General features: G+C 41.0%; 1 protein-coding gene across 1 annotated transcript in view; it reads right to left on the reverse strand.

The window, feature by feature from the left end:
- Positions 1-560: 560 nt before the first annotated feature.
- The window catches only part of LOC131973632 (complement C3-like), an 83205-nt gene continuing 56382 nt past the window's right edge, over positions 561-27383 (reverse strand). Inside the window, exons 35-42 of the mRNA XM_059335679.1 lie at positions 11190-11280; positions 10974-11063; positions 10526-10628; positions 9435-9521; positions 8791-8868; positions 8587-8667; positions 8059-8203; positions 561-7193 (exon numbers count right to left, since the gene is read on the reverse strand). Of these exons, the coding sequence (XP_059191662.1) occupies positions 7058-7193; positions 8059-8203; positions 8587-8667; positions 8791-8868; positions 9435-9521; positions 10526-10628; positions 10974-11063; positions 11190-11280 (811 nt within the window). The 3' untranslated portion in view covers positions 561-7057. The remainder of the gene's footprint in view (positions 7194-8058; positions 8204-8586; positions 8668-8790; positions 8869-9434; positions 9522-10525; positions 10629-10973; positions 11064-11189; positions 11281-27383) is intronic.

Raw genomic sequence — 27383 nt, forward strand, 5'->3', positions numbered from 1 at the left:
GGCCCCTTGTGACAATGTTAAACTAAAAGTTGAGAAGCAGTAAGAGCAAAGTCAAAACAGTGATTCAACAGCTGTCAGATGAGAGTGAAACAGTTTGATTTGTTCATTTTCGCACAGTACGTTCCCTCCCCTCATAGCAGCTGCATAAGCTCAGTCAGAACAGGAAACAGAAATGATTCGTTTGCGACTCAACTATGCATTCTCAAATTTGAGTCTCTAGTTCATTTGTCATGTGACAGGCAGCTCAGCCATAGGCCTGTGTACACTAGTTAAAATGAAGGAAATTACTTAAAACATTTTTTTGTTCTATTTACCATCTGAGAGACATTGATCCGAGTCCGTAAAAAGAGGGGGACATCCCGAATTATATGAACACTATTTCAGAGTGTACCCCGCCTCTCGGCCAATGTAAGGATAATGAGGAAAAAAAAGAATGTATAGTCACAACCTCAAATCTTAAGTCAATGAATCCTTGACGTGTCAGAGGTTGGCTTTCACACAATACCCCATAAACAATACCAGGAAACTTCTTGTTAAAATAGACAAAAGATTTATTTACAGTAATAAGATAAAAGAGAGACAGATGCGTGGATCGGAGCCGCCGCAGTGAGAGAGGGAGAGAGAGAGAGAGAAACAGTGCACCAAAGTTAAATAACTGTAGCAGCACAAACAGTAAAATTTCACAGTACATACTAACAGAAAATACCTTTTCCAAACCAAAGTCTGCTCAGATATATTAAGCCCTTACTTGGTAAAAATCGATCTGTGATTTTTCAGCTGATTCGGTCAGGAGGTTGCGGTGTGGAAACATATAGAGTCGATCAGGTGTTTCATCAGCCAAAATGCTGTGCAACGAGCGGGCAGGCTGTGGCGCGGTGTCCGTGTCTGTTAAATCCTTGGATGAAGGAGGTATAGAAAAATTGTCGACAAAGAAAAAGAGAAAAAGGGAATCTGATCCCCTCTTTTCTTCTGAGTTATATTCACCATTCCTTAGTGAATAAACAATCCAATTGGTTTTCAGAGTCCTTTAAAAATGTAAATAGGTCAATTGAAATATCTGTATTCCGCTTGTTTTTATGATTCGTAATTACCACTCATAAGCATCACTGGTAAGTGGTCAGTTGGCCAATGGGTATGAAGGAGAGGAATCCCAGGGTGGGGCTTTGCACAGATTGCGCAACTCCCAAAATGGCCATTAATTTACATAAGGGCCCCTCGTGTTTTGAAACAAAAGGCAACAAAACTTGGTCTGAGGCCTAGTTAACTGGCTTTCGGCCTTAAATTCCCCCTGTGGAGGGGGCGTGGTGCATCAGCTGCAGGGGAGAGGTGTGGAGAGGGCACAGGAGAGCAGCGTAAGGTAAGAGTAATCGGCACACCTGCATCGTGTTAGATAATCATTCTCTCTCCTTTTAACAAAGTAGCATGCTGGAACTGGGATTCAGAAGACTGGAGCCAACACAGAGACTGAGACACAGAGGTCGGCAGCATAAAGCCTGGATGGTGCCTGTGATCTGCTCCATGTTTGTGCATATGTTGTGGTCTGAAAAAAAAAAAAGATAACTGAATCGTCTCTGCGCTCTGCATCATTATATGCTGAAAGAACCTTTGTGGTTCCAGCCATGAGCCTCAGGAGCAATTCAAGATTAAGACCATTCATCTGAGGTCAACCCTGAGATCGTGCAGATCTTGTGAGTCCAACCCTGAGGTTCTGCAGTATATATTTATCCTTAGTAATTCAGGAGTTCTGATGCATTTCACAATTCTTTTCATAGGCTTTATATCTGGGTAGAGTTATCTACTTATCTCTTCAAAAATCTTCAAAACCAAACCATAAAGGGAAACACAAATAGAGCAAACAAGAATGGTGTAATTGTTTTAATTACATTAAAGCAATGTTTGTCAGATATAGAGGTGAGAGAGGAGAGAAGAGGTCGAGGTTAGAAAGCAGAGTTGCATTTGAAACACGATGAAATGTAGGTCATGTCATCCATTCTACGGTGTAGTGCTCATATTTCCTGTGTAAATGATGATCCAACCAATAACGCGGAGTCTCCCGGATATTAAACTGATAGGGTGTTCATTGTACGCAGATGACTACATGCTTTTATGTTTTAAGAAGGTTGTGATGAGGCCAGACAATTTATAATAGGGACATCGAATATTGCAAAAAAAGCGAATTAAATTAAAATTAAATAAATTAAATATTAGCTGTGCATTTTAATGACGCAAGCAAACAATGTGAAGTGACCCGGCGCGTTTTACTGACGCAGTCAAACAACGTGCAGTGACGCAGTAAACATAAACAAAGATGTCGGCAGTGTGGAAGTATTTCAAAGTTACGGAGATGGAAAAAAGAATTGCGGTCTGCAGTGAGTGCTCAGCTGAAATATCTAGAGGGGGGTCCTCTGCTAAGACCTTTGGGACTACGGCTTTAATAAATAATTAAAAGCCAAACACCCCGAGCAGCAGAGAGACGTCTGCAGCAGCAAAGAGGAAAGCTCCGTGTCCCAGCACCCCCACTCCGTCCATGGCCGACGTCTTCGAAAAGACCAAAACGTTTTTAAAAAATAAAATTTTTACTTGAGCCTTCTGGTTACATTATTAGCCTACTGTGACTAAGTAGACTTGTGCCAAAAGGACAATAATTAATTTGTTGTGGGTTTATCCACTTTTATGCACTACTTTGTTCTTTTGGGAATGCACTTTGATTCAAATATCCAAATGTCAGAATATTAAATAAACATTTATTTTGTTTGAAAATCATGTCCAAAAATTGATTTTATTTATGCAGTATTTTTTTTTAAATAATGAAAAACTTAACAACCACATTCGGTATTCAGCAAAGTGTTTGATTTTTATTTGGCTTCGGCTAAAAATTTGCTATTCGGTGCATCCCTAATTTATAACTGAACTTCACTATTTTGGTCCATTCAGCCAGGAGATGCTGTTGAAGGGTAGCCTGGGTATACCCATACTGCCTTGCGCGCTCGAATTTAATTTCGAACCTCCATCCAGTCTGGCAACCAGAGACGTTTCTTAGCCCTGTTTTAGGGATCCAATCACAGAGCGGGGAAGCTTGTAGTTTTCTTATGGATCCAACATGGCTGCTGCAGACACGAAACTCTCTTTAGCTGTAGACGGCATTTTAAATAGTTTAGAGCGAAAGTTGAAAGGCGAAAGGTCTCTCGGCGGCTCCGCTGTCCCCCGGCTCGTAGCGAGATCACCGGTAGCGGGGCTATTAGCGGCGCCGGTGATCTGGCTACGAGCCGGGGGACAGCGGAGCCGCCGAGCAAGGGCGCCGAAAAGGGGGGGTAAAGGAGACGGATTCTAGGGGCCCATGATGGAGGGGGGCCCAGAGAGGCCCCTAATGATGATGAAATTATAATACAGAAAAAATAATGACACTAAGTTATTAACTAACATATAATCACACATGTTTTATTTTCCATGTCCTGGTAACAATTCCTTTATTTGTTTTGGAAGCATCAACCCCTGCAGGGCCCCCCTTCCCCCCCTCTATTTACGTAAAATGGTTCAGTCCAACTGGATCAGCTGCAGCCAGTAGCGCACCGGCGATTTGTCACAGACAGCGCGCCACAGCGGGCAAAGCGGAGGAGACAGCAGTATGCCTCAAAAATCAGGCAGCCAAAAAAGAAAGGAAAATAAATTAAGAGAGGAGAAGGAGTTGAAGGGTCGACAATATGTCACCCAGTATTTCCAAAAAAAAGGTGGGTTTGTTGTGGTGGAAAGTTATGGATATTAACTTTGTCCCTGTCTGTGGTCTATAAGCTAGCTCACTTTTCTCACCATGTTAGCTCAAGAAAACTCTGGATTTTTACATTTTACTGCTATATTAGTTAAATAATCAATCCAGTCAAACATTTATCAAGCTGTTCTTATTCAATAATAGTTGATCTCCCCTCTGTCAAAATGATGCCTCATTCTGAACAGAGTCAAGCTGCACCAGAAGCTGCAGCAGCTGTCTGTCAGCCCCCAACTCCCCCTGCCCCTGAATCAGCCTCAGTGCCCCCACATGAGGAAGGAGGTGAGCAGCTGTGTGTGTTGAAATAATAATAATAATAATACATAATATAATACAAAATATAATACATTTTACTACAGTCTCAAAACAATACAAAGATGAAGGTAATTCATTAATTAAAATGAATTAAATAAAAGGCATTTTGAACAATTTTAATGGTTTAAAAAGCATAAACCCTTTTAAAAAATGAAATAGAAGACGTGCAGTAAGAACAGAGGAGAACATCTGTGGTGTGTGCAGCAGACTGGGGTGACTGCTCTCAGTCCAATCAGAGAAGTTTACATGTTGGTGACTATGCTATTACAAATAGTTATATTATAGGAAATCCTATATAATTAATGAATGTCATGTACACTCTACTGGTAATGATAGTCAAAAATACCATTAAAATGCATAATTGTATGTAAAATAGCATCAAAAAATTTTGCCGCTGTGTTGGGGGCCCTGTAAAGATTCTTTTCATGGGGCCCAAAATCCCTAGCGGCGCCCCTGCCGCCGAGAGACCCGCAGCAGCTTGTTTATTGCCCATAAAATCAGTGGATGTGTGTGGCTGAATGACATGAGGGGGAATAAAGCGTGAAAATAAATAATCTTGCAGAGAACTGGAGAAGCAAAGCAGCAAGCAACACTTTCTCACAGACACACACACAACAAACATCCATTTCTGTTGCTCTACTACGTCATCTGGTATAACTGATCTGATTGGCTAAGAGCTACCTACAGACGCTTTTGATAGACATTCTAACCGCCCAATAAACGGCTCCGGAGGATCGTAAACCACACCTCCTCTATGGAGAAATGCATTGTTGGTTGCCAGACTAGACCTCATTTGAGAATAGTCTGGTGTTAGCCAGGCTAGTTGAAGGGTGTCATCAATGGTGAGGTTGTGACCACTCAAGGCGTCCATCATGTCAGTCTCAGTGTTGTCTGTCTGGATTATAATATTTAACTCCAGTTCCCATTTATTTTTTAAATAAAGAGTATTATCCGATGTATCTAATAACAGGTTTCTGTATATGTGGGAAACATGTTTTTTGTTTGGTACTTGATGTCTAATTATATTGATAAAGTACATTTCTGTGTGTGACGGGGCACCTTTAATTTTATTCCAATCTGCATGATTTGTGATGTAATGCCTAATCTGAAAATACCTGAACATATCACTTTGAGGTAAAAAGAATTTGTCTTGGAGATATGAGAATGGCTGTAAAACATTATCACAGAACAACTGGTCAATAACTCTTAGGCCCCTGCCTGCCCACCTTTTAAAAGTAATATCTGTTGTTGAGGGGGAGAAATCCGGGTTTCCAGCAATCTGCATCGCCCGTGAAAGGGCAGACGTCCCTCTGGACGACAGGAGGGCAAGGAGCTCAATATTCCTTTTCATACTGCCCTATTATATATCCCCCTCTCCCATCCAATCACTCAAGATTTTTTTTATGTGAAATTTTTATGGAACATTAGCCAATAGCTAGCCAATAGCCAATTTAATTGACAATAGCTATTAGCACTGTACAGCCCTGTTTTATGTTAAGCTCCTAGCAACATTGTTAGCTAGCTTAGCTTGCTAATTTTACAGATGATGTCATTATCAAAAGTTTGTTGGACTAGTTCTGCACTAGTAGTGGTAAGAATACAAGGAACCATAACTGTTAAATCCAGTTTGGGTTGTCTCATCTAACATAGCTAGACAATCGTTGGTTTAGTTAATTCACAGTCAGTAACGCTCCTCTTTTTTACAAATCCCTTATACACAGCATTTCATCTTGTTGCTCAGAACTCAAAGCTTGACGGACCTTCTTCTCGTAGTTGCTAAAATATGATTGGACAAGAAGCGTTCAGGGAAGAGTTTTGCGAATGGTCAATTTCAGGTAGTCCACAATTGTTTAGTTAATTTGCATTTCATTGGTGTCACCTATGATAAGCTAGAAAAAGATGTCAAAAACATCCTCTAAAATAGTCATTGTTTTCATAGTTAGACAGTTTGATTTACTGAAAGGTGTGATATTGAAGAAATATTGAATAGGTTATTTGAGGATAATTTTTAAGCATCTGATACATATTATACAATCAACTAGCTATACACATTAGCTAACAAAATATATTTTTTAAATAATTTGTTAATTCAGGTTGAAGATAGTTGCAGCTGAAAAGATGACAGGGAGAGAGCAGGGAAGAGCACTCGTCAGAACATTTTTATTATTATTATTTTTAGACTGGGGCTACATAAATAAACACAACACAAATAATCACTGGTTGTGAAATTTTTTTCGCTGTGAATATCTTGTCTTGTAGGACTGTGGTATAGTGTCCTGAGATGCTGGCAAGTGGTTATTGGAAAACGTGTTATTGAATGGGTTGCGTGCCTAAATTTTAGAAAAAGGGCTTTTTCTTAGTCCCAGTCCCAATATTTAATAATTCACCTATTTTCATTATATTGGTGAATGGAGCACTTTCTATTTTTTGCGACCACTTAAAGTGCTTTACACTACACAAGCTCATTGATGCCACTATTCATTCATACACCGATGAAGTCAGCATCAGGGTAAATTTGGGGATCATTATCTTTCCCAATGATACTTTGACATGTAGACTGTTATTGGAGCCTTAGGGATCGAACCACTGACTTTCCAATCAGCGACCGCTCTACCAACTGAGCCACAGCTGCCTCATATTAAGTCTTGAAGTCATTTTTAAGCATTCTGCCCGCCTCAGCTCACTCAGACACTGTTAAGATGCCGACAGTTGGAGCCAGCCACTTTGAGCTTAATTTCAGTTCTTAAGGGCACTTTCACAACCCAAAGTTTAGTCCATTTTTATTTAACTCTGGTGCGGTAAATCGTTGTCGTTAATCTCTACTCAAAACTCGGAGAATGACATTGAGAGCATTATATTTTAATTAAAACAATGCAACACTGTAAGCCCTTATTTCTCAAAGCAGCAAAAGCTTTACATAATGAGAATGATGCTAAATAAAAACTAATTCATAGTAACTTTTGTTTTCCTTGAGCTTCACTAATCCTGACATCCAAATATTTGGTACAGCTGGACCATCTCCTCCAGGCCCAAGCAGACACTTCTGTGTTCCTCAGTGTAACACTCAGCATTAGTGGGCCAGTACTCGATCCAGGTTCTCTCACTGAGCACATACCTGAGGACAGAAAAGAAGAAAAAAAAACACACACACACACACATACATATATATATATATATATATATATACATATATATATATATATATATATACACACACACACATATATATATATATATACACACACATATATACACATATATATACATATCTATACATATATACATACATATACATATATGTATATACATAATGCTAACTAGGCATTGTCCTTAGTTAGCTCCTTAGTCAGCGTAAACCTGAATGTTGCACAATTTTGTTTGAATGGGATCCACCTTTGAATCGAGATGAGCGAGCATTTCAGTTTTGATTTGTTGTATGCCATCCCACAAAGTTTGTAGGGAGATCTGGCTTTATTGATCAGCTAGTGTTATCCAGTGTTATCCAATGTTGTGCCAAACAACAATAGGCAGGAGAGAAAGCAGGACTTAAACACTGCGATGCGACAGAGGTGTGAATAGTATAAGTAGGATTGTTTGTCGAGCTATCTTAAGAGAACAGACCTGCCTGCCTTGCGCTCCCTCACGCTGCGGCCATCATGATGAGAATTGTTACATGTATCACCCTGCCTCACAAAAACACATTTACAGCTCTATTTTTGCGTTGTGCTGGGACCAGTGCAAGCAACACAAATGAAGTACTCCTGACTCTGAAGTTCACCTGGCCTATTGGTTTAGCATAGCACAGGCAGTGCTGCGGCAGCCATTTTTCACAAAATATATGATAATATCCAATCTGCCTCAGAAACACTACAACATCAAATACTACTCACTACGTAGGCTATAGATTTGTGCAGTAAAAGTGCTTAAATTGTATAATAATACTACAAGTGGGAAAACATACACACACAGAAAAAACTCACGGTCGACTCTTTGCGTCTCTGGGAAATTCTTCAGTTGTGCCTAACACAAGGTAGGTTTTGCCAGCTTTCAGATCTAAAAATGCTCTGCAATGTGGAAGACTCAAGAATGTGTAGACAGTATCCTCAAGACCAGAATTATATCTTCCTGTATTTCAAATATATAGTAGGAGAAGAGAAGACACAACATCTTTAGTCACACAACAGATGTATTAAAGGAGTATGACTACACTCACAAATACGTTCTTTATCAAGTCATGCATTAATGGGAAATAACTTTTCTGAATGTCTGGAAACACAGTCTAGGAGATTTTTAAGCCTCTTAATTACTGCCAGGAAAAATTTGAGGCAATCAAGCAACTCAACCAGTTCACTGATGTTCAATGAAACTTCCCTTATTTATAACATATTTTCAAGTGCAGTTTAAAAGGTTTGTAATATCCCTTCAGACAGCTGACAGATAAATGATTGAGGACTTTTTTTGTTTGCCTAGAGACACTACAGTGAGGAATGGAAAAACAGTATACCAACCTTTAATTACTTCCAATCGCCGCACAGTGTAAAGATCCGAGGACAAACTGCTCGTAAAGTTTTCCACTCTTACTTTGTACGCTGAGAGGAAACAGGTTGCAGACTGTTAGCTCATTCTCTCTCTCTCTCTCTCTCTCACACACACACACACACACACACACAGACTTACATATGTTAACTCATGTATCAAATGTATAATCTTACCAAATTTATATTCACTCTCACAAATCTTGACTATGCGCTCAGTGTTCTGAGTGTCCTTCCGCAGCATACCACAGCTCTCTGAAAATACACATGGGAAACAAAATAAATACACAATTGATGACTCAAATAAATGAGCACATGGGCATATCTGTATGTATGTGCATGTAGCTGTTATGACCTAGTTTGTGTGTTTCTGTATGTACTAAACTAATATGTAATTTGCCTTGCCTCAGAAATAAGAACCTAAGTACAAATAAGGCAAACAATATTATTTATTAAAGACCAAGTCATGTTATGTGTAACTTCAGGACACTTTTATTGGACCCGCTAGAGAAAATTACAGAAGTTTTAATATTCAAGAATTACCATTATAGACACTACTGACTATCTGCATAACAGTTTATAGCACAATAGCTGCCACAGCTTATCACATTTTTCAGCCATATAATAAGTTTGGGTCAATTTCTGCTACTCCATTATGTAAATGTAAATGTAATTTGTTACTTCCACCCCTGCTTGTATTGCCCAAACCATTAATCATGGCCATATACAGCCTTAATGCAAAATGTTCCTCAGTAAGTGTTCCTTCAAGTTTTTCATATTTAACAAATGTATACTGAGACAGTTATGGTCATTTTGTTTACCTCCAACACATATGTATTCATCATTTATCTGGTGCGTCAGTAATCTTCCATTTCTGTTTGGCTGGTAAAATTTCTCACAATGTGTCTCTGCAAATTTAAAGAAAGAGAGAAAAAAAAGTATAAATAAAGAAAGTATTTGGTGTCGATTGATCATATGAATCTTTAAAAAAAATTTACAGCAGTTTTGGGTTTTTTGAAAGGTAATGAGAGACAAAATATTTAGTTGTTCAGGCATGAGCATTTGTTGATATATTGTATGTCTGTCTGAGATTGCATACTTTTCACTGACGCCTAACCTGTTTGATTTGACAAAAACAAACCCTGGTGTGTTGGTCCGTTTGCATTGTTAGTTTGGGATGGTGTGAAAGCTGTCACTACCAAAGCAGACTCTGGTGCGGTTTGTCTCTGGTGTGAAGGCAAAAAAACAGATTTTGTGATAGCATGTGTGATTTTAGCACAATTGCTCCAAAGTTAAAGAGACAAATCCATCTGCTGATTGTTAAATCTGCCCGGGCAGGGATCTTATGAGCGATCTGTCTTTGTAAGACCCATGTGGTTGTATCTGATACCATGTACTTTTTCAGCACCAGAGATCCCACAGTTATAGGTCCAACAATTAGAACACTGGTATATTTACAAAAAGTAGTTATATTGAGCATTAGATATCATGTTTTAGTTGTGTATTTAATAAAAGGTAAGATGCAAAGAATTTGCCTTTCACTGCATTCTGTTCTTTTTTCTTTTCACGACGTCCCAATTTTTGGGAATCAAAGTTGTAATGCTTTTATTCTGTCATGTTTCTGAGCCTTCTGTGAATATACTCATCAGAAGTACTAAAGTGCTGCATATAATCTTCGGTTAGTCATCAGATTTGATTACCCTAAGTGGGTCCTGATAATGCACTCATATAGGGTGGCAGTCACCAAAACGATCCAATCTAGATGCATCTGTCAGTCTGTGTAACTTTATGATTACTCCTTTTGGTATGTTTAGAAAACCAGATGAGAATTAAATGCATTAATAATAATTTCCCTTGGTCTGGACCAAAAAACGAGCTGAGTAAAAACACCCTTGGTGTCTCTGGGACTCACGGTCATAGTATTCGTGGACAGATACAGCAGCTGGTTGTAAGACGCCCACTTTAAACTTCTGATTGATCCTAAAAGAGATCTCCTCTGGTTGTGTGTGTGAAACCTGTAGAGAGATGAATGCAGCATGTAATTCCAATGAAAGCTGCTCACAGTGAGGTCTGTAGGTTATCCAGGGTGCTTTGTTTGAAGAGCTGCATTGGTGCAGATAAAAATGTTTTTAAAAAAAAGTATTTTCAATGTTTTAAGCACTACGAACAAATCTCTCCGCATTGATAAATTTCACGTAAGTAAGTGCACTACTATTTGTAAGATTTTTGTAATTTGGATGGACTGGCCCTTTACATACTTTAAGCTTGGCCACTGACAAATTAGGGTAAATGTTTTTGTCAACAAAACTTATTTGAACTTGAGAAAGGGAGCCAGAAAGACAGAATGAAGAAAGTCTTACCTTGTCCAGGTAGATGATGAGTGAGCCTTTTTCTGACAGGACTCTATTCATCTCATATCTTGAAATAGTGCGGGCACGTCCCTTAGACAACTACACACAAATCACATTTTTAGACAACTCTCTCAACCCTAAAACAAATCTCAGTTCACCTCAATATACACACTGACTAAACTATATGTGGTAAAAGGATACGTATGTTTATCACTAAGTTCTTACTAAGTCCAGGTCGTTTGTGTTTGGAGTGAAGCCAGTCAGCAAGCCAATAACCAAGATTGAAATGGTTGCATCACGCTCTGTGTCCTTATACCTGTACACAGAATGGACAGAATAATTAAACAATTAGAGTCTCTCCAGACATGTTTCCAAGTACACTCCCTGACAAAAGTCTTGTCGCTTATCCATTTTGTAGAAACAACAGCTTATAACCTGACTTTTGATTAATCCATTGGTTTTAGAAATGGCTCATATGAAAGCTAAAACCCTCCCAAATTATGTTTAATATACTATATATACTATATAATATACTAAAATAAATTTGCTTCACTGAAGAAAGATTGATCATTTAATGAACACAGAAAGGTCAGATTTTGGCAAGACAAAAGTTTTGTCGCCTACAGAGAGTAATGTGAAAATTGAACAAATAATTTACTTGAAATACAAAAATATGTTGCATAACATCAGTGAACTAGAAACAAAATTCCAGGGAAATTTTGGAGTGCCACGGGACTACTGCCGGATGATTCTCGTGGTTTAAATCACCAGTCAAACAGGGACTCTGTCCTGAGTCCACAGACACCTCATACAAGGCTATAGGACAAACGGTTCACTAGTTAGTAAAAAGGGGCGTGGCTACTCAAAGGGGGCGTGGCTTCAATCACCAGTAAAACAAGGGCTCTGTCCTGAGTTAGCAGACACCTCATACAAGTTTCTAGGACAAACGGTTCATTAGTTAGTAAAAGGGGCGTGGCTAATCAAAAGGGGCGGGGTTATCAATCAACAGTTAGACAGGGACGCTATGCTGAGTAATCTGACACCTCATACAAGTTTCTAGGACAAACGGTTCATTAGTTAAGAAAGGGGGCGTGGCTAATCAAAAAGGGCGGGAATTTATGAAATATAGTTATGTACAACTGGTCAGTGATGAGCCATCATCATGCATGACAAGTTTGAAGCAGATTGGACAATGTACGGTCAAGTTATAAGGTCTCGTGTTTAATGAAAGCACGCCATATCTGTTCAGTGAGAATGTCTGTGTTGGAGGAGGGGGGGGGGGGGGGGTAGGAGGTTGGGGGAGGCTTTGGTAGCTAAGCAACCACGTGGCCAGGTGGAGTCGACCAATCAGAGCAGAGCAATCAACTGAAATGAACTGAAGGTGGAGACAGTTCTGCCACACTGAGCAGCCAGAGGTGGACAAACTGAAAATTCTGGCCTCGAACAGAAAGCATTTTCGGCAAAACTATAATACCTATCACTGATCCGACTTCACTTTGAGCGTCCTGAGTTCTTCCTGAACGTCTACATATATTTTTTTTTAACAAAAATGAAAAAATAGCTTTGTTAGAGCGATCTAAAAAAACGGTAAAATCTGATTATTTCAAAAATCCTCGTGTGTTTTTAATACGGGACTCAATGGGGCAGTTGATGCGTTTTGGTGGCACTTCTCTGTGTCCTGCGCCCAAACTAAAACTCTGACAGCTTTACCAGAGGATTGTGAGTGAGACCACAAATTTTCCTACGTTTCTATGTACAAATTATTACTGTAGAGTGAAATTTGCGGCCTGGAGCGCAGTTTTCAACTTTATTTTTTGACAATTCCTTCTCTCCCTCTACACTCTGCTTGATGACATCACCAGTCTAGAGTCTGAACATTCCGCGCAATACACACACATGGGAAAATCTCCCTCCCCATTAGTTTGGAAAAATGGAAATGTTTTCGCACTTCGTGCGAAAACTATACGTGCAATCGCTTTGAAATTTCACAGGACTAGAGTTAAATTCAGGCCCTACAACTTTCTAAATCGCTTCGGAATTTTACGAGCAACGGTTTGCAAATGGTGAGGCCCCAAAGTTGGCGCAATGCGTTCCGGATGGGCCAAAAAGTGCACGTTTGTGCACGTTGTGCGAAAACGTGCGCGCCGATCGCTAAAAAAAGTCATTCCACACGATTCCCGATTAGGACGCAACTTTTGACGTTTTTACTTTTCGCGATTTCTCAAAGCTGCGAGACTAGTTACGCGCCAAAGTTTTTACGGAAGAATAATCTATAACTAGAAACAAAATTCCAGGGAAATTTTGGAGTGCCACGGGACTACTGCCGGATGATTCTCGTGGTTTAAATCAGCAGTTAAACAGGGACTCTGTCCTGAGTTCACAGACACCTCATACAAGTCTGTAGGACTAACGGTTCACTAGTTAGTAAAAAGGGGCGTGGCTACTCAAAGGGGGCGTGGCTTCAATCACCAGTCAAACAGGGACTCTGTCCTGAGTCCACAGACACCTCATACAAGTCTGTAGGACAAACGGTTCACTAGTTAGTCAAAAGGGGCGTGGCTACTCAAAGGGGGCGTGGCTTCAATCACCAGTCAAACAGGGACTCTGTCCTGAGTTCACAGACACCTCATACAAGTCTGTAGGACAAACGGTTCACTAGTTAGTAAAAGGGGCGTGGCTTATCAAAAGGGGCGGGGTTATCAATCAACAGTTAGACAGGGACGCCATGCTGAGTAATCTGACACCTCATACAAATTTCTAGGACAAACAGTTCATTAGTTAAGAAAGGGGGCGTGGCTAATCAAAAAGGGCGGGAATTTATGAAATATTGTTATGAAGACAATCAGTGATGAGCCATCATCATGTATGACAAGTTTGAGGCAGATTGGACAATGTATGGTCAAGTTAAAAGAGTTAACTGTTTTCAGTTAAAATGTCTGTGTTGGAGGAGGGGAGAGGGAGGGGGGGGAGCTTTGGTAGCTAAGCAACCACGTGGCCAGGTGGAGTCGACCAATCAGAGCAGAGCAATCAACAGAAACTAACTGTCACTGACAATGCTTTGCTAAAGTGAGCAGCCAGAGGTGGACAAACTGAAAATTCTGGCCTCGAACAGAAAGCATTTTTGGCAAAACCATAACACCTATCACTAATCTGACTTCACTTTGAGCATCCTGAGTTCTTCCTGAACATCTACATATGTTTTTTTTTAAGAAAAATGAAAAAATAGCTTTGTTAGAGCGATTTTAAAAAACTGTTAAATTTTTTTTTTGAGAAATCTTCCTTCATTTTTAATATGGGAGCCGATGCGGCAGTTGGTGCATTTTGTTTGAGCATCTGTGCGTCCTGCGCCAAAACTATAACTCTGACAGCTTTACCAGAGGATTGTGAGTGAGAGGACAAATTTTCCTACGTTTCTATGTATAAATTATTTCTGTAGAGTGGAATTTGCGGCCTGGAGCGCAGTTTTCAAATTTATTTTTTGACAGTTCCTTCTCTCCCTCTCCACTCTGCTTGATGACATCACCGCTCTAGAGTCTGAACATTCCGCGCAATACACACACATGGGAAAATCTCCCTCCCCATTAGTTTGGAAAACTATACATGCAATCGCACTTCGTGCGAAAACTATACATGCAATCGCTTTGAAATTTCACAGGACTAGAGTTAAATTCAGGCCCTACAACTTTCTAAATCGGTTCGGAATTTTATGAGCAACGGTTTGCGAATGGTGAGGCCCCAAAGTTTGCGCAATGCGTTCCGGATGGGCCGAAAAGTGCACGTTTGTGCACGTTGTGCAAAAACGTGCGCGCCGATCGCTAAAAAAAGTCATTCCACACGATTCCCGATTAGGGCGCAACTTTTGACGTTTTTACTTTTCGCGATTTCTCAAAGCTGTGGGACTAGTTACGCGCCAAAGTTTTTACGGAAGAATAATCTATATATAATAATAATAACTAGAAACAAAATTCCAGGGAAATTTTGGAGTGCCACGGGACTACTGCCGGATGATTCTCGTGGTTTAAATCAGCAGTTAAACAGGGACTCTGTCCTGAGTTCACAGACACCTCATACAAGTCTCTAGGACAAACGGTTCACAAGTTAGTAAAAGGGGGCGTGGCTACCCAAAGGGGCGTGGCTTTAAATCAGCAGTTAAACAGGGACTCTGTCCTGAATTCACAGACACCTCATACAAGTCTCTAGGACAAACAGTTCACGATTTAGTAAAAGGGGGCGTGGTTAATCAAAAGGGGCGGGGTTATTAATCACCAGTTAAACAGGGACTTCATGCTGAGTAATCTGACACCTTATACAAGTTTCTAGGACAAACGGTTCATTAGTTATGAAAGGGGGCGTGGCTAATCAAAAAGGGCGGGAATTTATGAAATATTGATATGTAGAAATTGTCAGTGATGAGCCATCATCATGTATGACAAGTTTGAGGCATATTGGACAATGTATGGTCAAGTTATTAGGTCTCGTGTTTAATGAAAGAACGTCATTTCTGTTCAGTGAGAATGTCTGTGTTGGAGAAGTGGGGGGGGGGAGTGGGAGGAGGGGGGCGGCTTTGGTAGCTAAGCAACCACGTGGCCAGGTGGAGTCGACCAATCAGAGCAGAGCAATCAACAGAAACTAACTGTCACTGACAATGCTTTGCTAAAGTGAGCAGCCAGAGGTGGACAAACTGAAAATTCTGGCCTCGAACAGAAAGCATTTTTGGCAAAACCATAACACCTATCACTAATCTGAGTTCACTTTGAGCGTCCTGAGTTCTTCCTGAACGTCTACATATATTTTTTTTTAAGAAAAATGAAAAAATAGCTTTGTTAGAGCGATTTAAAAAAACTCTTACATCTGATTTTTTCAAAAATCCTCACGTGTTTTTAATATGGGACTCAATGGGGCAGTTAATGCGTTTTGGTGGCACTTCTCTGTGTCCTGCGCCCAAACTATAACTCTGACAGCTTTACCAGAGGATTGTGAGTGAGAAGACAAATTTTCCTCCGTTTCTATGTATAAATTATTTCTGTAGAGTGGAATTTGCGGCCTGGAGCGCAGTTTTCAAATTTATTTTTTGACAATTCCTTCTCTCCCTCTCCACTCTGCTTGATGACATCACCGCTCTAGAGTCTGAACATTCCGCGCAATACACACACATGGGAAAATCGCCCTCCCCATTAGTTTGGAAAAATGGAAATGTTTTCGCACTTCGTGCGAAAACTATACGTGCAATCGCTTTGAAATTTCACAGGACTAGAGTTAAATTCAGGCCCTACAACTTTCTAAATCGGTTCGGAATTTTACGAGCAACGGTTTGCGAATGGTGAGGCCCCAAAGTTGGCGCAATGCGTTCCGGATGGGCCAAAAAGTGCACGTTTGTGCACGTTGTGCGAAAACGTGCGGTCCGATCGCTAATAAAAGTCATTCCACACGATTCCCGATTAGGGCACAACTTTTGACGTTTTTACTTTTCGCGATTTCTCAAAGCTGCGAGACTAGTTACGCGCCAAAGTTTTTACGGAAGAATAATCTATAATAAATAAATAAATAATAAACATGAGCAATAATAAGAGATGCCTCGTGCTTCGCACGAGGCACTCATCCTCACTGCTTGCAGTGAAGATGAGTGCCTCGCTGCTCAGCCGTGGCACTAATAAGAAATAGACCCGGTGAATAGTAGTTAGTGTGCTTTTGCAAGCAAGCACACAAAACTAGAAAATTCCTAAAGAAATTTTGATTGTGTGCTTGCCTCTGGACCGTGACTCTCGTGGCTTATCAAAAGGGGCACGGATTAAACAGGGACTTTCTGCTGAGTACACTCACACCTCATACAAGTCTCTAGGACAAACGGTTCACTAGTTAGTAAAATGGGCGTGGCTTATCAAAAGGGGCGGGGTTATCATTCACCAGTTAAACAGGGACTCTATGCTGAGTAATCTGACATCTTATACAAGTTTCTAGGACAAACGGTTCATTAGTTAGTAAAAGGGGGCGTGGCTAATAAAAAGGCGGGAATTTATGAAATATTGTTATGTAGAACTGAAAAGTGATGAACCATCATCATGCATGACAAGTTTGAGGCAGATTGGACAATGTATGGTCAAGTTATAAGGTCTCGTGTTTTATGAAGAAAGCCATGTCTGTTTACTTAGAGTAAACTGACAGTTATCAGTTAGAATGTCTGTGTTGGAGGAGGGGGGGGGGGGGCTTTGGTAGCTAAGCAACCACGTGGCCAGGTGGAGTCGACCAATCAGAGCAGAGCAATCAACTGAAATTAACTGACGATGGAGACAGTTCCATCAAAGTGAGCAGACAGAGGTCGACAAACTTGAAATTCTGGCCTCGAACAGAAAGCATTTTCGGCAAAACCATAATAGCTATCATTGATCCGACTTCACTTTGAGCGTCCTGAGTTCTTCCTGAACATCTACATATGTTTTTTTTTAAGAAAAATGAAAAAATAGCTTTCTTAGAGCGATTTTAAAAAACTGTTAAATTTTTTTTTTGAGAAATCTTCCTTCATTTTTAATATGGGAGCCGATGCGGCAGTTGGTGCATTTTGTTTGAGCATCTGTGCGTCCTGCGCCCAAACTATAACTCTGACAGCTTTACCAGAGGATTGTGAGTGAGAGGACAAATTTTCCTACGTTTCTATGTATAAATTATTTCTGTAGAGTGAAATTTGCGGCCTGGAGCGCAGTTTTCAAATGTATTTTTTGACAATTCTTTCTCTCCCTCTACACTCTGTTTGATGACTTCCCCACTCTAGACTCTCCATAGGGTTACATTGGGGGGATTTTTTGACGTGTTTTTTCCCAATAATTTGAAAACCGTTTGTCGAAACCCTTATAAAAGTCATAGCACACTTGTCATGGGCGAGCCGGTCGATTTGATACCTTTTTTGTGTATGTGCGGCCAAAACTCTGGGAGGAGTAGTCGACCGAAAAATGACACGGAAGAAACGTAAGAATAAAAATAAGAAATAGTCCCGGTGAATAGTAGTTAGTGTGCTTTTGCAAGCAAGCACACAAAACTAGAAAATTCCTAAAGAAATTTTGATTGTGTGCTTGCCTCTGGACCGTGACTCTCGTGGCTTATCAAAAGGGGCACGGATTAAACAGGGACTTTCTGCTGAGTACACTCACACCTCATACAAGTCTCTAGGACAAACGGTTCACTAGTTAGTAAAATGGGCGTGGCTTATCAAAAGGGGCGGGGTTATCAATCACCAGTTAAACGGACTCTATGCTGAGTAATCTGACATCTTATACAAGTTTCTAGGACAAACGGTTCATTAGTTAGTAAAAGGGGGCGTGGCTAATAAAAAGGGCGGGAATTTATGAATTATTGTTATGTAGAACTGAAAAGTGATGAACCATCATCATGCATGACAAGTTTGAGGCAGATTGGACAATGTATGGTCAAGTTATAAGGTCTTGTGTTTTATGAAGAAAGCCATGTCTGTTTACTTAGAGTAAACTGACAGTTATCAGTTAGAATGTCTGTGTTGGAGGAGGGGGGGGCTTTGGTAGCTAACCAACCACGTGGCCAGGTGGAGTCGACCAATCAGAGCAGAGCAATCAACTGAAATTAACTGACGATGGAGACAGTTCCATCAAAGTGAGCAGACAGAGGTCGACAAACTTGAAATTCTGGCCTCGAACAGAAAGCATTTTCGGCAAAACCATAATACCTATCATTGATCCGACTTCACTTTGAGCGTCCTGAGTTCTTCCTGAACATCTACATATGTTTCTTTTTAAAAAAAATGAAAAAATAGCTTTGTTAGAGCGATTTTAAAAAACTGTTAAATTTTTTTTTTGAGAAATCTTCCTTCATTTTTAATATGGGAGCCGATGCGGCAGTTGGTGCATTTTGTTTGAGCATCTGTGCGTCCTGCGCCCAAACTATAACTCTGACAGCTTTACCAGAGGATTGTGAGTGAGAGGACAAATTTTCCTACGTTTCTATGTATAAATTATTTCTGTAGAGTGAAATTTGCGGCCTGGAGCGCAGTTTTCAAATGTATTTTTTGACAATTCTTTCTCTCCCTCTACACTCTGTTTGATGGAATCACCACTCTAGACTCTCCATAGGGTTACATTGGGGGGATTTTTTGACGTGTTTTTGCCCAATAATTTGAAAACCGTTTGTCGAAACCCTTAGAAAAGTCATAGCACACCTGTCATGGGCGAGCCGGTCGATTTGATACCTTTTTTGTGTATGTGCGGCCAAAACTCTGGGAGGAGTAGTCGACCGAAAAAAACACGGAAGAAACGGAAGAATAAAAACTAGAAAATTTCTAAAGAAATTTTGATTGTGTGCTTGCCTCTGGACCGTCATTCTCGTGGCTCAAATCAACAGTCAAACTGGGACTCTGTCCTGAGTTCACAGACACCTCATACAAGTCTGTAGGACAAACGGTTCACAAGTTAGTAAAAGGGGGCGTGGTCACTCAAAGGGGGCGTGGCTTGAATCAGCAGTTAAAAAGGGACTCTGTCCTGAGTTCACAGACACCTCATACAAGTATCTAGGAGAAACGGTTCATTAGTTATGAAAGGGGGCGTGGCTAATCAAAAGGGGCGGGGTTATCAACCACCAGTTAAACAGGGACTTCATGCCGAGTAATCTGACACCTTATACAAGTTTCTAGGACAAACAGTTCATTAGTTATGAAAGGGGGCGTGGCTAATCAAAAAGGGCGGGAATTTATGAAATATTGTTATGTATAAGTGGTCAGTGATGAACCATCATCATGCTTGGCAAGTTTGAGGAAGATTGGACAATGTATGGTCAAGTTATAAGGTCTCATGTTTAATGAAGTCTGTTCACTTAGAGTAAACTGACAGTTATCAGTTAGAATGTCTGTGTTGGAGGAGGGAGGGGGGAGGGGGGAGGCTTTGGTAGCTAAGCAATCACGTGGCCAGGTGGAGTCGACCAATAAGAGCAGAGCAATCAACTGAAATTAACTGCTGTTGGAGACAGTTCTGTAGACAGAGGTGGACAAACTGAAAATTCTGGCCTCGAACAGAAAGCATTTTTGGCAAAACCATAATACCTATCATTGATCCGACTTCACTTTGAGCGTCCTGAGTTCTTCCTCAACATCTACATATGTGTTTTTTTAAGAAAGATGAAAAAATAGCTTTGTTAGAGCGATTTAAAAAAACTGTTAAATTTTTTTTTTGAGAAATCTTCCTTCATTTTTAATATGGGAGCCGATGCGGCAGTTGGTGCATTTTGTTTGAGCATCTGTGCGTCCTGCGCCTAAACTATAACTCTGACAGCTTTACCAGAGGATTGTGAGTGAGAGGACAAATTTTCCTACGTTTCTATGTATAAATTATTTCTGTAGAGTGAAATTTGCGGCCTGGAGCGCAGTTTTCAAATTTATTTTTTGACAATTCTTTCTCTCCCTCTACACTCTGTTTGATGACTTCCCCACTCTAGACTCTCCATAGGGTTACATTGGGGGGATTTTTTGACGTGTTTTTTCCCAATAATTTGAAAACCGTTTGTCGAAACCCTTATAAAAGTCATAGCACACTTGTCATGGGCGAGCCGGTCGATTTGATACCTTTTTTGTGTATGTGTGACCAAAACTCTGGGAGGAGTAGTCGACCGAAAAATGACACGGAAGAAACGGAAGAATAACTAGAAAATTTCTAAAGAAATTTTGATTGTGTGCTTGCCTCTGGACCATCATTCTCGTGGCTCAAATCAACAGTCAAACAGTGACTCTGTCCTGAGTTCACAGACACCTCATACAAGTCTGTAGGACAAACGGTTCACAAGTTAGTAAAAGGGGGCGTGGTCACTCAAAGGGGGCGTGGCTTGAATCAGCAGTTAAACAGGGACTCTGTCCTGAGTTCACAGACACCTCATACAAGTCTCTAGGACAAACGGTTCATTAGTTATGAAAGGGGGCGTGGCTAATCAAAAGGGGCGGGGTTATCAATCACCAGTTAAACAAGGACTTCATGCCGAGTAATCTGACACCTTATACAAGTTTCTAGGACAAACGGTTCATTAGTTATGAAAGGGGGCGTGGCTAATCAAAAAGGGCGGGAATTTATGAAACATTGTTATGTATAACTGGTCAGTGATGAACCATCATCATGCTTGGCAAGTTTGAGGAAGATTGGACAATGTATGGTCAAGTTATTAGGTCTGTTTACTTAGAGTAAACTGACAGTTATCAGTTAGAATGTCTGTGTTGGAGGAGGGAGGGGGGAGGGGGGAGGCTTTGGTAGCTAAGCAACCACGTGGCCAGGTGGAGTCGACCAATAAGAGCAGAGCAATCAACTGAAATTAACTGACAGTTCCATCACAGTGAGCAGACAGAGGTCGACAAACTGAAAATTCTGGCCTCGAACAGAAAGCATTTTTGGCAAAACTATAATACCTATCATTGATCCGACTTCACTTTGAGCGTCCTGAGTTCTTCCTCAACGTCTACATATATTTTTTTTAAAGAAAGATGAAAAAATAGCTTTGTTAGAGCGATTTTAAAAAACTGTAAAAAAAATTTTGGGGAGAAATCTTCCTGCATTTTTAATATGGGAGCCAATGAGGCAGTTGATGTGTTTTGTTTGTGCATCTGTACGTCCTGCGCCCAAACTATAACTCTGACAGCTTTACCAGAGGATTGTGAGTGAGACCACAAATTTTCCTACGTTTCTATGTATAAATTATTTCTGTAGAGTGAAATTTGCGGCCTGGAGCGCAGTTTTCAAATTTATTTTTTGACAATTCGTTCTCTCCCTCTACACTCTGTTTGATTACATCACCACTCTAGACTCTCCATAGGGTTACATTGGGGGGATTTTTTGACGTGTTTTTTCCCAATAATTTGAAAACCGTTTGTCGAAACCCTTATAAAAGTCATAGCACACTTGTCATGGGCGAGCCGGTCGATTTGATACCTTTTTTGTGTATGTGTGACCAAAACTCTGGGAGGAGTAGTCGACCGAAAAAACACCACGGAAGAAACGGAAGATTAAAAATAAGAACTAGAAACAAAATTCCAGGGAAATTTTGGAGTGCCACGGGACTACTGCCGGATGATTCTCGTGGTTTAAATCAGCAGTTAAACAGGGACTCTGTCCTGAGTTCACAGACACCTCATATAAGTCTGTAGGACAAACGGTTCACTAGTTAGTAAAAAGGGGCGTGGCTACTCAAAGGGGGCGTGGCTTCAATCACCAGTCAAACAGGGACTCTGTCCTGAGTCCACAGACACCTCATACAAGTCTGTAGGACAAACGGTTCACTAGTTAGTAAAAAGGGGCGTGGCTACTCAAAGGGGGCGTGGCTTCAATCACCAGTCAAACAGGGACTCTGTCCTGAGTCCACAGACACCTCATACAAGTCTGTAGGACAAACGGTTCACTAGTTCGTAAAAAGGGGCGTGGCTACTCAAAGGGGGCGTGGCTTCAATCACCAGTCAAACAGGGACTCTGTCCTGAGTCCACAGACACCTCATACAAGTCTGTAGGACAAACGGTTCACTAGTTAGTAAAAAGGGGCGTGGCTACTCAAAGGGGGCGTGGCTTCAATCACCAGTCAAACAGGGACTCTGTCCTGAGTCCACAGACACCTCATACAAGTCTGTAGGACAAACGGTTCACTAGTTAGTAAAAGGGGCGTGGCTTATCAAAAGGGGCGGGGTTATCAATCAACAGTTAGACAGGGACGCCATGCTGAGTAATCTGACACCTCATACAAATTTCTAGGACAAACGGTTCATTAGTTAAGAAAGGGGGCGTAGCTAATCAAAAAGGGCGGGAATTTATGAAATATTGTTATGTAGACAATCAGTGATGAGCCATCATCATGTATGACAAGTTTGAGGCAGATTGGACAATGTATGGTCAAGTTAAAAGAGTTAACTGTTTTCAGTTAAAATGTCTGTGTTGGAGGAGGGGAGAGGGAGGGGGGGGGGGCTTTGGTAGCTAAGCAACCACGTGGCCAGGTGGAGTCGACCAATCAGAGCAGAGCAATCAACAGAAACTAACTGTCACTGACAATGCTTTGCTAAAGTGAGCAGCCAGAGGTGGACAAACTGAAAATTCTGGCCTCGAACAGAAAGCATTTTCGGCAAAACCATAATACCTATCACTGATCCGACTTCACTTTGAGCGTCCTGAGTTCTTCCTGAACGTCTACATATTTTTTTTTTTAAGAAAAATGAAAAAATAGCTTTGTTAGAGCGATCTAAAAAAACAGTAAAATCTGATTATTTCAAAAATCCTCGTGTGTTTTTAATATGGGACTCAATGGGGCAGTTGTTGCATTTTGGTGGCACTTCTCTGTGTCCTGCGCCCAAACTAAAACTCTGACAGCTTTGCCAGAGGATTGTGAGTGAGACTACAAATTTTCCTACGTTTCTATGTACAAATTATTACTGTAGAGTGAAATTTGCGGCCTGGAGCGCAGTTTTCAAATTTGTTTTTTGACAACTCCTTCTCTCCCTCTACACTCTGCTTGATGACATCACCAGTCTAGAGTCTGAACATTCCGCGCAATACACACACATGGGAAAATCGCCCTCCCCATTAGTTTGGAAAAATGGAAATGTTTTCGCACTTCGTGCGAAAACTATATGTGCAATCGCTTTGAAATTTCACAGGACTAGAGTTAAATTCAGGCCCTACAACTTTCTAAATCGGTTCGGAATTTTACGAGCAACGGTTTGCGAATGGTGAGGCCCCAAAGTTTGCGCAATGCGTTCCGGATGGGCCGAAAAGTGCACGTTTGTGCACGTTGTGCGAAAACGTGCACGCCGATCGCTAAAAAAAGTCATTCCACACGATTCCCGATTAGGGCGCAACTTTTGACGTTTTTACTTTTCGCGATTTCTCAAAGCTGCGGGACTAGTTACGCGCCAAAGTTTTTACGGAAGAATAATCTATAATAAAGAATAACTAGAAACAAAATTCCAGGGAAATTTTGGAGTGCCACGGGACTACTGCCGGATGATTCTCGTGGTTTAAATCAGCAGTTAAACAGGGACTCTGTCCTGAGTTCACAGACACCTCATACAAGTCTGTAGGACAAACGGTTCACTAGTTAGTAAAAAGGGGCGTGGCTACTCAAAGGGGGCGTGGCTTCAATCACCAGTCAAACAGGGACTCTGTCCTGAGTTCACAGACACCTCATACAAGTCTATAGGACAAACGGTTCACTAGTTAGTAAAAGGGGCGTGGCTTATCAAAAGGGGCGGGGTTATCAATCAACAGTTAGACAGGGACGCCATGCTGAGTAATCTGACACCTCATACAAATTTCTAGGACAAACGGTTCATTAGTTAAGAAAGGGGGCGTGGCTAATCAAAAAGGGCGGGAATTTATGAAATATTGTTATGTAGACAATCAGTGATGAGCCATCATCATGTATGACAAGTTTGAGGCAGATTGGACAATGTATGGTCAAGTTAAAAGAGTTAACTGTTTTCAGTTAAAATGTCTGTGTTGGAGGAGGGGAGAGGGAGGGGGGGGTGGCTTTGGTAGCTAAGCAACCACGTGGCCAGGTGGAGTCGACCAATCAGAGCAGAGCAATCAACAGAAACTAACTGTCACTGACAATGCTTTGCTAAAGTGAGCAGCCAGAGGTGGACAAACTGAAAATTCTGGCCTCGAACAGAAAGCATTTTTGGGAAAACCATAACACCTATCACTAATCTGACTTCACTTTGAGCGTCCTGAGTTCTTCCTGAACGTCTACATATATTTTTTTTTAAGTAAAATGAAAAAATAGCTTTGTTAGAGCGATTTGAAAAAACTCTTACATCTGATTTTTTCAAAAATCCTCACGTGTTTTTAATATGGGACTCAATGGGGCAGTTGATGCGTTTTGGTGGCACTTCTCTGTGTCCTGGGCCCCAACTATAACTCTGACAGGTTTACAAGAGGATTGTGAGTGAGAAGACAAATTTTCCTCCGTTTCTATGTATAAATTATTTCTGTAGAGTGGAATTTGCGGCCTGGAGCGCAGTTTTCAAATGTATTTTTTGACAATTCCTTCTCTCCCTCTACACTCTGCTTGATGACATCACCAGTCTAGAGTCTGAACATTCCGCGCAATACACACACATGGGAAAATCGCCCTCCCCATTAGTTTGGAAAAATGGAAATGTTTTCGCACTTCGTGCGAAAACTATACGTGCAATCGCTGTAAAATTTCACAGGACTAGAGTTAAATTCAGGCCCTACAACTTTCTAAATTGGTTCGGAATTTTACGAGCAACGGTTTGCGAATGGTGAGGCCCCAAAGTTTGCGCAATGCGTTCCGGATGGGCCGAAAAGTGCACGTTTGTGCACGTTGTGCGAAAACGTGCACGGCGATCGCTAAAAAAAGTCATTCCACACGATTCCCGATTAGGGCGCAACTTTTGACGTTTTTACTTTTCGCGATTTCTCAAAGCTGCGGGACTAGTTACGCGCCAAAGTTTTTACGGAAGAATAATCTATATATAATAATAATAACTAGAAACAAAATTCCAGGGAAATTTTGGAGTGCCACGGGACTACTGCCGGATGATTCTCGTGGTTTAAATCAGCAGTTAAACCGGGACTCTGTCCTGAGTTCACAGACACCTCATACAAGTCTGTAGGACAAACGGTTCACTAGTTAGTAAAAAGGGGCGTGGCTACTCAAAGGGGGCGTGGCTTCAATCACCAGTCAAACAGGGACTCTGTCCGGAGTCCACAGACACCTCATACAAGTCTGTAGGACAAACGGTTCACTAGTTAGTAAAAGGGGCGTGGCTTATCAAAAGGGGCAGGGTTATCAATCAACAGTTAGACAGGGACGCCATGCTGAGTAATCTGACACCTCATACAAATTTCTAGGACAAACGGTTCATTAGTTAAGAAAGGGGGCGTGGCTAATCAAAAAGGGCGGGAATTTATGAAATATTGTTATGTAGACAATCAGTGATGAGCCATCATCATGTATGACAAGTTTGAGGCAGATTGGACAATGTATGGTCAAGTTAAAAGAGTTAACTGTTTTCAGTTAAAATGTCTGTGTTGGAGGAGGGGAGAGGGAGGGGGGGGGCTTTGGTAGCTAAGCAACCACGTGGCCAGGTGGAGTCGACCAATCAGAGCAGAGCAATCAACAGAAACTAACTGTCACTGACAATGCTTTGCTAAAGTGAGCAGCCAGGGGTGGACAAACTGAAAATTCTGAGTACACAGACACCTCATACAAGTCTGTAGGACAAACGGTTCAGTAGTTATTAAAAAGGGGCGTGGCTATTAAAAGGGGCGTGGCTACTCAAAAGGGGCAGGGTAATCAACCACCAGTTAAACAGGGAGTCTGTCCTGAGTACATAGACACCTCATACAAGTCTGTAGGACAAACGGTTCACTAGTTAGTAAAAAGGGGCGTGGCTACTCAAAGAGGGCGTGGCTTCAATCACCAGTCAAACAGGTACTCTGTCCTGAGTTCACAGACACCTCATACAAGTCTCTAGGACAAACGGTTCATTAGTTAGTAAAAGGGGGCGTGGCTAGTCAAAAAGGGCGGGAATTTATGAAATATTGTTATGTAGACAATCAGTGATGAGCCATCATCATGTATGACAAGTTTGAGGCAGATTGGACAATGTATGGTCAAGTTAAAAGAGTTAACTGTTTTCAGTTAAAATGTCTGTGTTGGAGGAGGGGAGAGGGAGGGGGGGGGCTTTGGTAGCTAAGCAACCACGTGGCCAGGTGGAGTCGACCAATTAGAGCAGAGCAATCAACAGAAACTAACTGTCACTGACAATGCTTTGCTAAAGTGAGCAGCCAGAGGTGGACAAACTGAAAATTCTGGCCTCGAACAGAAAGCATTTTTGGCAAAACCATAACACCTATCACTAATCTGACTTCACTTTGAGCGTCCTGAGTTCTTCCTGAACGTCTACATATTTTTTTTTTTAAGAAAAATGAAAAAATAGCTTTGTTAGAGCGATTTAAAAAAACTCTTACATCTGATTTTTTCAAAAATCCTCACGTGTTTTTAATATGGGACTCAATGGGGCAGTTGATGCGTTTTGGTGGCACTTCTCTGTGTCCTGCGCCCAAACTATAACTCTGACAGGTTTACAAGAGGATTGTGAGTGAGAAGACAAATTTTCCTCCGTTTCTATGTATAAATTATTTCTGTAGAGTGGAATTTGCGGCCTGGAGTGCAGTTTTCAAATTTATTTTTTGACAATTCGTTCTCTCCCTCTCCACTCTGCTTGATGACATCACCGCTCTAGAGTCTGAACATTCCGCGCAATACACACACATGGGAAAATCTCCCTCCCCATTAGTTTGGAAAAATGGAAATGTTTTCGCACTTCGTGCGAAAACTATACGTGCAATCGCTTTGAAATTTCACAGGACTAGAGTTAAATTCAGGCCCTACAACTTTCTAAATCGGTTCGGAATT

Source organism: Centropristis striata, chromosome 1 (assembly GCF_030273125.1).
Source record: "Centropristis striata isolate RG_2023a ecotype Rhode Island chromosome 1, C.striata_1.0, whole genome shotgun sequence".
Lineage (NCBI taxonomy): Eukaryota > Metazoa > Chordata > Actinopteri > Perciformes > Serranidae > Centropristis > Centropristis striata.